The sequence below is a fragment of the Crocodylus siamensis genome, chromosome 10 (assembly GCF_052110815.1).
Source record: "Crocodylus siamensis isolate JL-2025a chromosome 10, ASM5211081v1, whole genome shotgun sequence".
In the NCBI taxonomy this organism is placed as follows: Eukaryota; Metazoa; Chordata; order Crocodylia; family Crocodylidae; genus Crocodylus; species Crocodylus siamensis.
Window position 1 is genome coordinate 43399060 of NC_143404.1, and position 13279 is coordinate 43412338.

The 13279-nt window shown below is 49.1% G+C and overlaps 1 protein-coding gene across 6 annotated transcripts in view; it reads left to right on the forward strand.

The window, feature by feature from the left end:
• The window catches only part of RBL1 (RB transcriptional corepressor like 1), an 83943-nt gene that overhangs the window by 45849 nt on the left and 24815 nt on the right, over positions 1 to 13279 (forward strand). For 5 of the 6 annotated variants that reach the window (XR_016444380.1, XM_090064174.1, XM_090064172.1 and 2 more), the window contains 2 exons: positions 5955 to 6221; positions 11626 to 11849. Coding sequence is in view for 5 of the 6 variants with exons in the window: in XM_090064174.1 (XP_089920300.1) it covers positions 5955 to 6221; positions 11626 to 11849 (491 nt within the window). In the remaining variant the exon portion in view is untranslated. The remainder of the gene's footprint in view (positions 1 to 5954; positions 6222 to 11625; positions 11850 to 13279) is intronic. The other variant, XM_090064173.1, reaches the window with a different exon arrangement.

The following is a 13279-nucleotide window of genomic DNA, read 5'->3' on the forward strand; positions in this document are numbered from 1 at the left end:
GGGGTGGGAAGGGGCACGGGGGTGAGGAAGATCAAGGCCCCTGCGGTGAGGGAGGGAGGGAATGGTGCTGGGCTGGGGCTAGGACAGATGCTGCTCAGCTGAGATGGGGAAGGAGGTGTGCGGGGCAACTCCCACTGCTGCACGCACCCTGGGAGGGCATGGGGGGTGCCCCCAGATCTGCATGGGTGGGATGGGGTGGGTTGCCACTGCTGGCTGGGGCTAGGGTTCAGGGCTGCGCTAAGCTCTTCTTGTTACATGTGGGGGGCATTGAGAGGCGGGGTTGGAGGGGCTACAGGGAATTTTGGGATGGCTGCAGCCCCACCTATAGCCCCCCCCCCCCCAGTGTTGCCACCACCCACCCCAGGCACAGCTCCAGCCCATAGCTGCAGCCTGCCCTGCCCTGCACAGATCCAGGGGCATATGCCCCCACCCTCCCTGTGCCCTCCTGGGGTGTGTGTAGCAGCAGAGCTGCCCTCCCCTCACACATACCTCCTAGATAAGACATGGCTCTATCCCATGCCAGCCCCACTCCTCCCTTACCACAGGGCCCTTGAACTGCCCCCTCACGCCCCTTCCCTCCTCCCTCCCCTTTCACCACAGTAGACTTACTGGCTGCACACAGTTCTTCAAGCTGCAGAGCTGCATATCAGAAATTGGATCGGTATTGGCTGATATGCCTCCTTAAAAATCGGCTATCGGTATCAGCCCCCAAAATCTTTATCGGTGCATCCCTACAAAGCATTCTGTCTACGTGACCTTAGTCTGTTATTGCCATTCAAATGGCCTCAACAACATGTTTTAAAATGGTGTAAATGACCTGTACCCTGTTTTGTGATTTGTTTTAAGTGGATGGACTACAGAAACACAGGTACAAGTTATACTGGTATAGATGTTGCCTGTCCACAATCTTAGATTAGCCATTTACTTAAGACAAACTGGCTGTGATTTGATCCCCTACCACCTTGTGGCAAGACTTTTGTAGTAGCCACCTATTCCATGCAGATGCAGTAATACAAAATCATAGAAAGTTAGGGTTGGAAGGGACTGCAGGCAGTCATGTACTCCAACCCCCTGTAATCCCCAGGTCCTTTTCTGCAAAGTTGCTGCCCAGGCAGTCAGCCCCCAGTCTGTACCGGTGGACTGCTCCCTCTCAAGTGCAGGATGCTGCTCTTGTCCTTGTTGAACCTCATGAGACCTCCCCATGCCCAATTCTCCAACCTGTCCAGGTCAGTCTGAATCCCAGTCCTACACTCCATTGCATCTACCATTCTTTCCAGCTTGGTGTCATCTGAAAACCTGCTGAGAGTACACTCCATACCATCCTCCAGGTCATTGACAAAGACACTAAACAAAACCCATCCCTGGGGCACCCTGCTTGGCACCAGCTGCCAACTACACATCGAGCCATTGACCACCACTCTCTGAGCCTGATGCTCCAGCCAGCCCTCCACGCACCTCACAGTCCATTCATCCAGCACATATCTCCTTAGCTTGCCTACAAGAATGCTGTGGGTTACCATATCAAAAGCTTTGCTAAAATCAAAGTATACCACATCCACCAGTCTTCCCGCATCCACAGAGCCAGTCACCTCATCACAGAAGGCAATCAGGTTGGTCAGGCGCGATCCATCCCTGGTGAATCCATGCTGACTGTTCTTAATCACCTCTCTTTCTTCCAAGTGCCCAGAAATGGATTCCTTGAGGATCTGCTCCATGACCCTTCCAGGGACTGAGGCAAGGCCAATGGGTCTGCAGCTCCCTGGATCCTCTTTCCACCACTCCCTCCCCCCCACTGACATGGGCACTATGTTTGCCCCCTCCATCCACCTGGGACCTCTCCTGATCGCCATGAGCCCCCAAAGATGATGGCAAATGACTCCACAACCACACCACCATGTCCTTCAACACCCTTGGGCACATCCTGTGTGGCCCTATGCACTTGTACACATCCAGCTTTTCTAAGTTGTCCCCAACCTGTTCTCCCAGCACTATGGGCTTGCCCACCTCCTCCCCAAACTGCGCTGCCTGGTGCAGCAGCCTGGGAGATGACCTTACCTTTGAAGACTGAGGCAAAAAAGGCACCAAGCACTTCAGCCTTCTCTGCAAAGTTGCCTCCCTTATTCAGCAAGGCACCTATACACTGCCTGATCCAACCTCTTCCTGCCACAAACGCACCTGTAAAACCCCTCCTACTACCTGTGACACTACCTGCAACTCAAATTGTGCTCCACCTCCAAACAACATTTCCACATTCTTCCCTAGCCATTTGTACAAGCTTCCACCCCTTAAAAGCTTCCTTATTGTGTTTTAATATACACTGACTTGAACTGCTAGCCTTTTTGTTCCCAGCTCAAAACTCAGGCCCTTCAGGTCCTAAATGACCTCCTGATGTTCCTTTTCACCCTAACTGTCTATGGTTCTGTGTGTGTTTGCATGGTGTATCTAGAGGCAATTGCATAATAGCTCAAAATATAGTCTTACTCTTGTATATTGTATGTGTGTGGGGGGTAAAGGGATGTATGTGGGGGATGTGTGGTTGAAGAGTGTGTGTGATGGTATGGTAGGTGTGTATTTAGGCTGTGGGTGGGGTATGTAAGGGAGGGTGAAAGGATGTGGGTGTAGGGGTTATGATGGAGGAGTGGGGGACTGTGTAGGGACTATGGGAGTGTGTGGCTGTGTGTTGGGGGCATGGTGGGAGGTGGGGAGCCAGCCCCACCTATCTCAGCCCTACAGTAGTGAAACTAACATTGTGTTGGTCAGTTTAACTTCTCTTGTGCATCCTGTTGGGTACCAGCAACAGAAAACCAAGACATTGGCAGCACATAGGTCAAGGAATAAGCCAAGGGGAGGACTCAGACTGAGTAGAATAGCATGGAGAAAGAGGAGGAAGAGATTAAGGAATAGGAGGTTTATGCAGTTGAAGGGGACAGTGAAGATGTAACTGACAGAAGTAGTCTCCATTCCTTAAGCAGCTGGTTATTGTGGAGGAGTAGTTTCATAGTTTCTAGGGTCGGAAGGGACCTGAGCAGATCATCTAGTCTGACCCCCTGCCATGGCAGGAAAGAGTACTGGGGTCAAATGACCCCAGCAAGATGTTCATCCAGCCTCCTCTTAAAAACCCCCAGGATAGGAGCTAGCATCACTTCTCTTGGAAGTTGGTTCCAGATCCTAGCCACCCTGACCGTGAAGTAACGCCTCCTGATATCCAGCCTAAATCTACCCTCCGCCAGGTTGTGACCATTATTCCTGGTCACTCCTGGAAGTGCTCGGGGGAACAGGGACTCCCCCAATGCCTGCTGGTCCCCCCTGGCTAGTTTATAACAGGCCATTAGATCCCCCCTCAGCCTTCCCTTTTGGAGGCTGAACAGGTCCAGATCCCTTAGCCTCTCCTCGTAGGGCCTGTCCTGCTGTCCCCTGATCATGCGAGTGGCCCTCCTCTGGACCCTCTCCATGCTGTCCACATCCCTCTTGAAGTGCGGCACCCAGAATTGGACATAGTATTCCAACTGTGGCCTGATCAGTGCCGCATAGAGGGGGAGTATCACCTCCTTGGACCTGCTCGAGATGCACCTGTGGATGCATGACAAGGTATGGTTGGCCTTCCAGACTGCCTCCGCACACTGCCGGCCCATGTTCATCTTGAAGTCAATGACGACTCCAAGATCCTTTTCTGCCTCTGTGCTGACAAGAGGGGAGTTCCCCAACCTATAGGTATGGTGCCGGTTTTTCCTCCCCAGGTGCATCACTTTGCACTTGTCTGTGTTGAATCCCATCCTATTCTCGTCTGCCCACCCTTGTAACCTGTTCAGGTCCGATTGTGGTCTGTTGCTTCCTTCTAGCGTGCCCACATCCCCCCACATCTTAGTGTCATCAGCAAATTTGAACAGGGTGCTTTTCACCCCCTCGTCCAAGTCACTGATGAAGATGTTGAACAGTGCGGGCCCGAGGACCAAGCCCTGCGGAACCCAACTGCCCACGTCCTTCCAGATTGAGAAGGACCCATCCACTACCACCCTCTGGGAGTGGCCCTTCAGCCAGTTGGCAACCCATTTGACTGTGTGGGTGTCGACACCACAGTCCCCCAGTTTCTTAATGAGAACAGGGTGAGAGACAATGTCGAAAACCTTCTGGAAGTCCAGGAAGACTATGTCCACTGCTACCCCTGCATCTTATGATTTGGTGATCTGATCGTAAAAGGCTACCAGGTTGGTCTGGCAGGAACCGCCACTGATGAACCCGTGTTGGTTGCCCCTAAGCATGCAGTCCCCAGCTCGCCCCTTGTGGATGTGTGCCAGAATAATTTTCTCAAACAGCTTGCCTAGGTTAAACTAACTGGCCTATAATTTCCCGGGTCCTCCTTCTTCCCCTTTTTGAAGATGGGAATCACGTTGGCCCTCTTCCAGTCTTCCAGCACCACACCAGAGCACCACCAGTGCTCGTAAAGCCGTGCCAGGGGTCCTGCAATGACCTCGGCCAATTCCTTTAGAACTCTAGGGTGGAGATCATCTGGACCAGCTGACTTGAATACATCCAGTCCCTCCAGAAGCTCCCTAACTAGTTCCTTACTAACCCTTGGCCCAGGCGTGCCTCCCCTAGTAACTGCAGTATAGTTGTCCCTGGTGATGTCCCCTTCTTTCCATTGGATGTACGCCACCCTTTTAGCAAGGAGACATTCCCGGGTGCTTTTGGTGAGCCATGGAGGCTTGTGTGCCCTCCTGCTCCCTTTGTTCCTTGTTGGGATTACCTTCCTTTGGGCTTGGAGGATCGTCTCCTTAAGGAGCGACCACTCTCCGTAGACACCTGGCTCCCCTGCCCTCTGGGACCTCAGCGCTTCCCCAACTATCCTCCTTAGCTCGTTGAAATTTGCCCTCCTGAAATCTAGGGCCGCTGCCTTACTGCAGGCCTTTGCCACCTTGCGCTGGATGGTGAATTCCAGCAGGCGATGATCACTGTTGCCCAGGTGGTCAAGCACCCGCAGCCCCCTCACCAGGTCATCACCCGTGGCCAGCACTAGGTCCAACAGGGCATCCCCCTTGGTGGGGCTGTGCACCTCCTGGGTTAGATGGAAGTCCTGCACTCTGTCTAAGAACCTACGTGAGCGGTTAGACCTGGCTGACTGCTCTTCCCAGCAGATGTCCAGGAAGTTCAGGTCCTCCATGACTACCACATCCTTAGACTTCACTACCTCAGTGAGCTGACCTAAGAATTCCTGGTCAAGCTCTTCCCCCTGGTCGGGAGGTCTGTAGTAGACCCCCACCGTTAAGTCTCTTTCCCCTTAAGTCTCTTTCCCCTCGACTGCCTTGTACTTTAACCCAAAGCACTTCAGAGTACCCTTCCTCTGACTCCTTGCTAATTGACGAGGATGTGTGCTCCTCCTTGATATGGAGTGCCATGCCCCCACCTCTTCTTCCTGTCCTGTCCCTCCTGTACACCCTATAGCCCTTGACATTCACCGGCCAGTCATGCATTGGGTCCCACCAGTACTCAAATGTATTGGCTATATACTGCTTCTGTGAAAAATTGATCTGTTGAATAGGCTGTAGGGATGGTAGCCTGTAGTGAATATCAACAACCTTGTTCTGCCTAGCATCTTGAAAGGAATATTGGGTTGTTGGTCATGGTGTTTTACAGGAGGCTGCTGGGTCATGTGTGACTTCCATATTGGTAACTGATCAATAAACACAATTCTTTGTCAGTCAGTATCTGTCCTATTAAGTTCCTGGAAGAGAGCTTACTTACATTGGAAAAGCAAAAAAGAAATACTGACTAGTGAGTATTAAGGGAAGTATGAATAAGAGAGATTTTGCATATAGAAGCACTTCACTTTAGTTCTGTTAGGAGAAGATTTTTTGCATCTCCAGTTTTGTAGCTTGTGCACTAACATTTTAATTACTGTCAGTATTACGTTTCTACTGTTGAATTTTATGATGTTCCCCCACCCTCTTGCGTCTTAGACATACAGCCGTTGTCACCAATCTCGGTTCATGAGCGCTACAGTTCTCCCATAGCTGGAAGTGCTAAGAGAAGGCTTTTTGGAGATGGCAGCCCAAACAAAATGCAGATAGAGAAGATTTTGTGCGAAGGAGCTAAGTTGAAAATTGCCCCGTTTTCAAGCACTGCTGCTGAAATTGTGTCTGTCTCCCCTGGACAGACAGTATTGACTATGTCAACAGCTGCAGTAGCAAGAACAACAGGACAGAAAGTTACAATTCCACTGCACGGTAAGTCTTGCCTTCATGTTAGCTCGGGGCATTTTATAAGGATGCTGAGTGCTTTACTTTTTCTTTCCCTTACGTACTATTAAACACAGTGGATATTTAATTTGGAGAGCTTTCTGTTTTGAAGGCATAACATTTAAAGAGATGAGGATTTCTTTGGGTGATGACTTTTATTGTACCAACTGCATAGCTGGGGTAGTTAGACAACTGTTGCATATATGGAATTGTGTCTGTTGGCTAGAGTTGCAGAAGATGGGTCCCCCTGGGGTGATGTTGTTTCTTGCATAGGTTTAGGAAGATGTTACTGTGTAGACTGGCTTGTTTCTTTAGGTTGTGGATTTTCCATTGTAAGCAACAGATTTCAGTATCTCAGATCATTATCGTCCATGTTATGATAATGTTAGAGTGATGTGGTAGCTGTGATGGTCCAGGAATTATGCAAGAGGCAAGGATTTCTTTTGAGTGATATCTTTTAATGGACCAATTGCATAGCTGGGTAGAGTTAGACACCTGACTATTGAAGTCCAACCATCCTGATTATGCAGCATTCTGCACATGTTGCAGGTGGCAATAAAGAGTCATGTGACCCAACAGGACATTGGGCTTGCAGGATATAAGCCCAGAGCCTGAACTGGGGCAACTGGGATGTGAAGAACTACTGAACAACCAGGCTCCTGGCAAACACATAAGCTGGGGTAAGCAGACCAGTGGTCTAGGGGTTGAGACAAGGGGAGGTAAGGTGGTCTCAGCCTGGGAGTGGGGCCAGGGCCCAAAAGATAGGGGCCAAGGCTGAAGAACAGGGCCACAGCGGAAGGGTCATGAGAGCAAAGGGGGGCAGGGACCTGTAGTTTGCAATGGGCAAGAGGCAGAGTCAGTAACTTGTAGCCCAAGAGGGGCAAGCATGGCCAGGAAGCCCAGACGTCTCAGCTGCCATAGGAGCAGGGCCAGAGAAGAGCGTAGTCAAGGCCAGGGGCCCAATGACTCACGAGAGGCAGGATCCAGGTCAGGAACCCAAGGCTGCATGCAGGAGTGGGCAAGATGGGCAAAGTGTCTGAGTGTGTGCAGAGAGAGACAGATCGATAGCGAACAGTAGCATCTATGAGGCACAGGTGTAGTGTGTAGCTAATTCTATTCCATCTCAGAGGAAAGGCAGCAAGAGGGCACAGCAGCCCCCTGGCTCTCCAGGGATCTAGCAGATCTCCTGAGGCTAAAAAGAAAGGGTTACAAAGGATGGAGGATAGGATTCACCTCCAAGGAGAATTATTCTGCACTGGTCCAGTCCTGCAGGGAGCAAATCAGGAAAGCCAGGGCTGCAACCGAACTCCACCTAGCTTCCAGCATTTAAGACGATAAGAAGTCCTTTTTCAGATATGTGGGGAGCCGGAGGAAAAGCAAGGGCAACACTGGACCGCTGCTGAACCAGATGGGGCAACTGACACCCAGGGAAAAGCCAACCTATTGAATGGGTACTTTGTGTCAGTCTTTCATCAGTCCCATGGGACGCCCATGCCCACCACAAAACAGGGCGGTCAGGGTAAGGGAGATCCCCTGCCCTCCATTAATGCTGACCTCGTGAAGGTACACCTTGAGAAACTGGATATTTTCAAGTCAGCCGGCCCTGACAGTCTACACCCCAGGGTACTCAAGGAGCTGGCGAGCATCATAGCCCAGCCCCTGGCATGGATCTTTGAAAACTCCTGGCGCTCTGGTGTAGTGCCTGAAGACTGGAAGAAGGCCAATGTGGTGCCTATCTTCAAGAAAGGGAGGAAAGTGGATCCAGCTAACTATAGGCCCATCAGCCTGACTTCTATCCCAGGGAAGATCTTAGAAAAGTTTATTAAAGAGGCCATCCTTAATGGACTGGCCGACGCCAACATCCTAAGGGATAGTCAGCATAGGTTTGTTGCGGGTAGGTCTTGCTTGACCAATCTCATTTCCTTTTACGACCAGGTAACCTATCACCTGGACAAGGGAAAAGAGATTGATGTCATATATCTTGACTTCAGAAAAGCCTTCAATCTGATATCCCATGATCACCTCTTGGCGAAACTGGCCAATTGTGGCCTTGGGTCCACCACAATCTGTTGGCTGGGAAATTAGCTCCGTGGTCAGATCTAGAGGGTGGTAATTGACGGAAGTCAATCATCATGGTGTCCTGTGACTAGTGTGGTCCCCCAAGGCTTGTCTTTGGACCCATATTGTTCAACATCTTCATTAATGATTTGGACATTGGAGTCAGGAGTGGACTGGCCAAGTTCTCTGATGACACCAAACTTTGGGGCAAAGCATCCATGCCAGAAGACAGGTGGGTCATCCAGGGTGACTTGGACAGGCTCAGCAAATGGGCAGATGAGAACCTGATGGTGTTTAAGATCGAAAAATGCAAGGTTCTCCCCCTTGGGAAGAAAAACCTGCAGCATCCTTATAGGCTCGGGAGTGCTACGCTGGCTAGCACTAGGGAAGAAAGAGACTTGGGGGTCATCATTGACCACAAGATGAACATGAGCCTGCAATGTGATGCTGGAGCTAGTAAAGCGATCAGAACACTGCCTTGCATCCATGCATGCTTCTCAAGCAAGTCCCAGGATGTCCTTTTCCCCTTGTACTCAGCCTTGGTGAGGCCGCAGCTGGAGTACTGCATCCAGTTTTGGGCCCCACAATTGAAAAAGGATGTGGAGAAGCTTGAGACAGTCTTGAGAAGAGCCACGCGCTTGATCAGAGGCCAAGAAAACAAACCTTACGACAGACTGAGAGCCATGAGGCTCTTTAGCTTGGAAAAGCACAGGCTCAGGGGTGATCTGATGGCCACCTATAAGTTTATCAGGGGTGACCACCAGGATCTGGGGGAGCTTTTGTTCACCAGAGCGCCCCAAGGGATGACGAGGTCGAACAGTTATAAACTACTGCGAGACCGTTTCAGGCTGGACATAAGGAAGAATTTCTTTACTGTCCGAGCCCCCAAGGTCTGGAACAGCCTGACATCGGAGGTGGTTCAAGCACCTACATTGAACACCTTCAAGAGTAAATTGGATGTTTATCTTGCTGGGATCCTATGACCCCAGCTGACTTCCTGCCCTTTGGGCAGGGGGCTGGACTCCATGATCTTCTGAGGTCCCTTCCAGCCCTAATGTCTATGAAATCTAGTGTAAGAGGTGGTCAGTGACATGTAATTAGTCCTTAAGGCACATGAGATCAAGCTTGGGAAGCCCTGGGACAGCCTCTCTATCTAAAAGATAAATACATCAAGGCTTGGCTGGAAAGTGAAGCAGTGATTACCCAAAGAAAGCAAAGTTGATATGGGCTGAGGGGGATCCAAGGGCATCGTAGCTGCCCCTGGAGATAAACACAGTTGCAGTATCACCCAAAGAAATCCTTGACTCTTGTGTAACTTTTGGACTGTTGTGGCTATAATATGACTCGTAACACTACCATAACGTTAGACCCTGACTCCCTGCGGTGCCCAACAACTAGGGAGATGATGGTCCAATTGCTCATGGATCCAGTAGCTCAGGGAGCAAACACCAGCACACACTGCTCACAGCAGCTTTATTCAGAATGGAGACAGCTTCAGGCAAAGGTCCAACAAACCGGGGACCTGCACTGAACATTAGTTGTTTTTTTTTCCCCATATTTATACACTTTGGTTTATGCTCATTAACATTTACTCCACCTTTTGTCCCTCCTTTGTTCCACCCATATTCCCTCCTATCTCACGCCACGCTTCTGTCTACTGTTTATTTCATTAGCATGGGATTGCCTATGCATATCATTCAATTACATGTCTTTTTGCTATGAGCAGACGCTCAAGACCATGAACCTGACTTCCTCTGGTCACCTGCTGTTTCTTGCTGACTCGTTCTTCATGTCCAAGTTCCTACTTCTGCTTTATTTCCTGACAGTAGCTGGTGGTCTGCATCTTGTTCTCCTTGCACAGTGAGCTATATAGCTTTACAACACTATTCCATTGTTAGGAAAATGCTTGCCTAAGCTTTTTGCAATGTTACTTTTATATAGCATTCTGCCTTGTGGTTAGCAGCTTTGCTGGCCACAGCCTAAAGCCTTTTATTCAGCTGCAGATTCAGTGTTCCCCAAGATCCAAATACAGTCACCCTAACGCATAACATTTAAAGAATACTGTTTTCGGTAGAAAAATTGAATGAACTTTTCCATTTTGAATGACTTTTGATTCCACTGCATAGACAAGTTGTTCTCAAAAATTGTTTTGCCAACAATAGAAAGGACATTCTTGAAAGTCACTGAACATCCTGAAGTTGAGATGCATGACTTTGTTCTCTCCACTAAAGCATCTCAGCAACTGTGTACAGCAGCTGCCTCATTAATACAGAATTGGGTTCTAGTGCAGTTTTTCAGGTCACTGCACTGGCATGCTGTGTCAAGGGGCATGATAGGTCTCTGCTGTGTCGTGGAGGCATGAGGCCTCTGCTCAATCCTGTGGCTCTGCTCCCTTCCTCCAACAGCAAGGAGAGGAGCAATCAATGAATGCTCCCTGTGGGCACAACAGATCAGGGTGCCAAAAGCTGGAAAGCTTGCAGGGTAGCAGCAGCAGCAGCCAGAGGGTGGGGTGCACATAGGGATGCGGAGGAAGAGTGCTGCATTATGAGGTGCCTGAAAGACTACTATCCTGGATCATGAAACATTCCAAAATGGTACAAAATAGTACTTGTTCTCTCCAGTGCATTTTTGTCACGATTTGGCCACTTTTGTAGCATTTTATCTTGCATGTACCGGGGTGGGAAAAATGCAGCCCATGGGCTGGATGCGGCCCCTAAATATTCAGAAAATTAATATTTATCTGCCCCTGTCTGCCTGTCATGTAGCCCTCAATGGCTTGTCAAAACTCAGTAAGTGGCCCTCCACCCGAAGTAATTGCCCTGGTCTATACATTCACCATTTGAAATGCTTTGAAGGTGATTCAGAGTTGTTTGAAATATTGCAAATGTTACATCCGTCCTTAGTCATAGCAATTTCTCCTTTTGATAGAAGCATAGAAAGACCCTTGGAGAGGAAATTATATCTTTTCAACAAGTCTTGCTGTCACTTGTGATAAACCGGTTGTCTTTGGTGATTTGAGCCAGAGAGTAATCCTCAGCAAATGTGCAAGATGCATCGTTTGCTTAAATATTTTTAGTTTCAGTTACAAGAATTGTTCCTCCTAATCTTTGTACTTGCTGATTAGCTTTAGACGGAAGTAATTTATCGTAGTATTTCCGTCTCTTTAAGAACTATCAAGAATGTGCTTTGCATTAATTCTTCATGAATGCAGTAGAGAGCAAAGAGATTTTTATATCAAATATTGAAGAATATTCTTGTTTTACATATGAACCATATTGTTTGCTATTAGCTATGCAGCTGGCCAGCAAAAAATACTTTTTATCTATGTTTTTAGGTATTGCAAATGAGACTGGGGGGATCACCTTGATTCCCATTTCAATGACTTTATCTCGGCACCCCAAAGTGGAGAATAATGATCAAGTTCCCCTTACAGCCCAAGCTCTGACTAGTGCCTCTCCAAATCAGTCCCAAATGAATCAAGCACAAGAAACGCATCATTTACCAGGAAGCAAACCAAAGAAAACTGGTTCCCTAGCTCTGTTTTACAGAAAGGTAAAGGTATCATGGCCAAGATGCAGTCTATGTTAAAGATTTATTCTCTTCTTCTTGATTTCATTTAAACTTGTTTCTCAAAATGGTTGGGTTTTTTCATTATAATCCCGTATTATAAATTACTCTTCTTTTGTCACTAATAATGACACTTGGGGGAATGATTTTAAATTGTAGGGGAAAAAAATCTTTTCACATTTACCAGTGACTGTGAGATGAGTTGCATTCTGATTTCTTTGATTGACTGCTACAGTAGCTACACATTTTGGGTGCCTTTGATTTCCTATACATGTTCTTATTGCCTCCCAGACTTGTGGGTGGGACAAACGAGAAGGAAGTTGTCTTGCAGCTGGCAGGCATTCAGATGCAGTAGACTATTTTGACTACATAGTTTCATAGTTAGTAGGGTCAGAAGGGACCTGAGCAGATCATCAAGTCTGATCCCCTGCCATGGCAGGAAATAGTACTGGGGTCAAACGACCCCAGCAAGTTGATTGTCAAGCCTTGTCTTAAAGACCCCCAGGGTAGGAGCCAGCACCACTTCACTTGGAAGTTGGTTCCAGATCCTAGCCGCCTGGACAGTGAAGTAGCATCTCCTGATGTCTAACCTGAATTTACCCTCTGCTAGCTTGAGGCTGTTATTCCTGGTCACTCCTGGCAGTGCTCAGGGGAACAGGGACTCCCCCAATGCCTGCTGGTCCCCTCTGACTAGTTTGTAAACAGCCACTAGATCCCCCCCATCAGCCTTCTCTTCTGGAGGCTGAACAGGTTCAGGTCCTGTAGCCTGTCCTCATAGGGCCTGCCCTGCTGACCCCTGATCATGCGAGTGGCCCTCCTCTGGACCCTCTCCATGTTGTCCACATCCCTCTTGAAGTGCGGTGCCCAGAACTGGATGCAGTACTCCAGTTGCGCCCTTATCAGTACCGCATAGTGGGGGAGTATCACCTCTCTGGGACCTGCTTCAGCTGCATCTGTGGATGCATGACAAGGTGCGGTTGGCCTTCCTGACCGTGTCCCCACACTGCCTGCCCATATTCATCTTGGCATCAATGATGACTCCAAGATCCCTTTCTGCCTCTGCACTGATGAGAAGAGAGTTCCCCAGCCTGTAGGTATGCTGCTGGTTCTTCCACCTTGCACTTGTCAATGATGAATCCCATCCTATTCTCATCTGCCCACCCCTGTAACCTGTCTAGATCTGATTGTAACCTATTCCTTCCTTCTAACATGCCAACATCCCCCCACATCTTAGTGTCATCAGCAAATTTGAACATGGTGCTTTTTACCCCCTCGTCCAAGTCACTGATGAAGATGTTGACCAGTGTGGGCCCGAGGACCAAGCCCGGCGGAACCCCACTGCCCACATCCCTCCAGGTCGAAAATGACCCGTCCACCACCGCTCTCTGGGTGCGGCCCTCCAGCCAGTTGGCGACCCAATT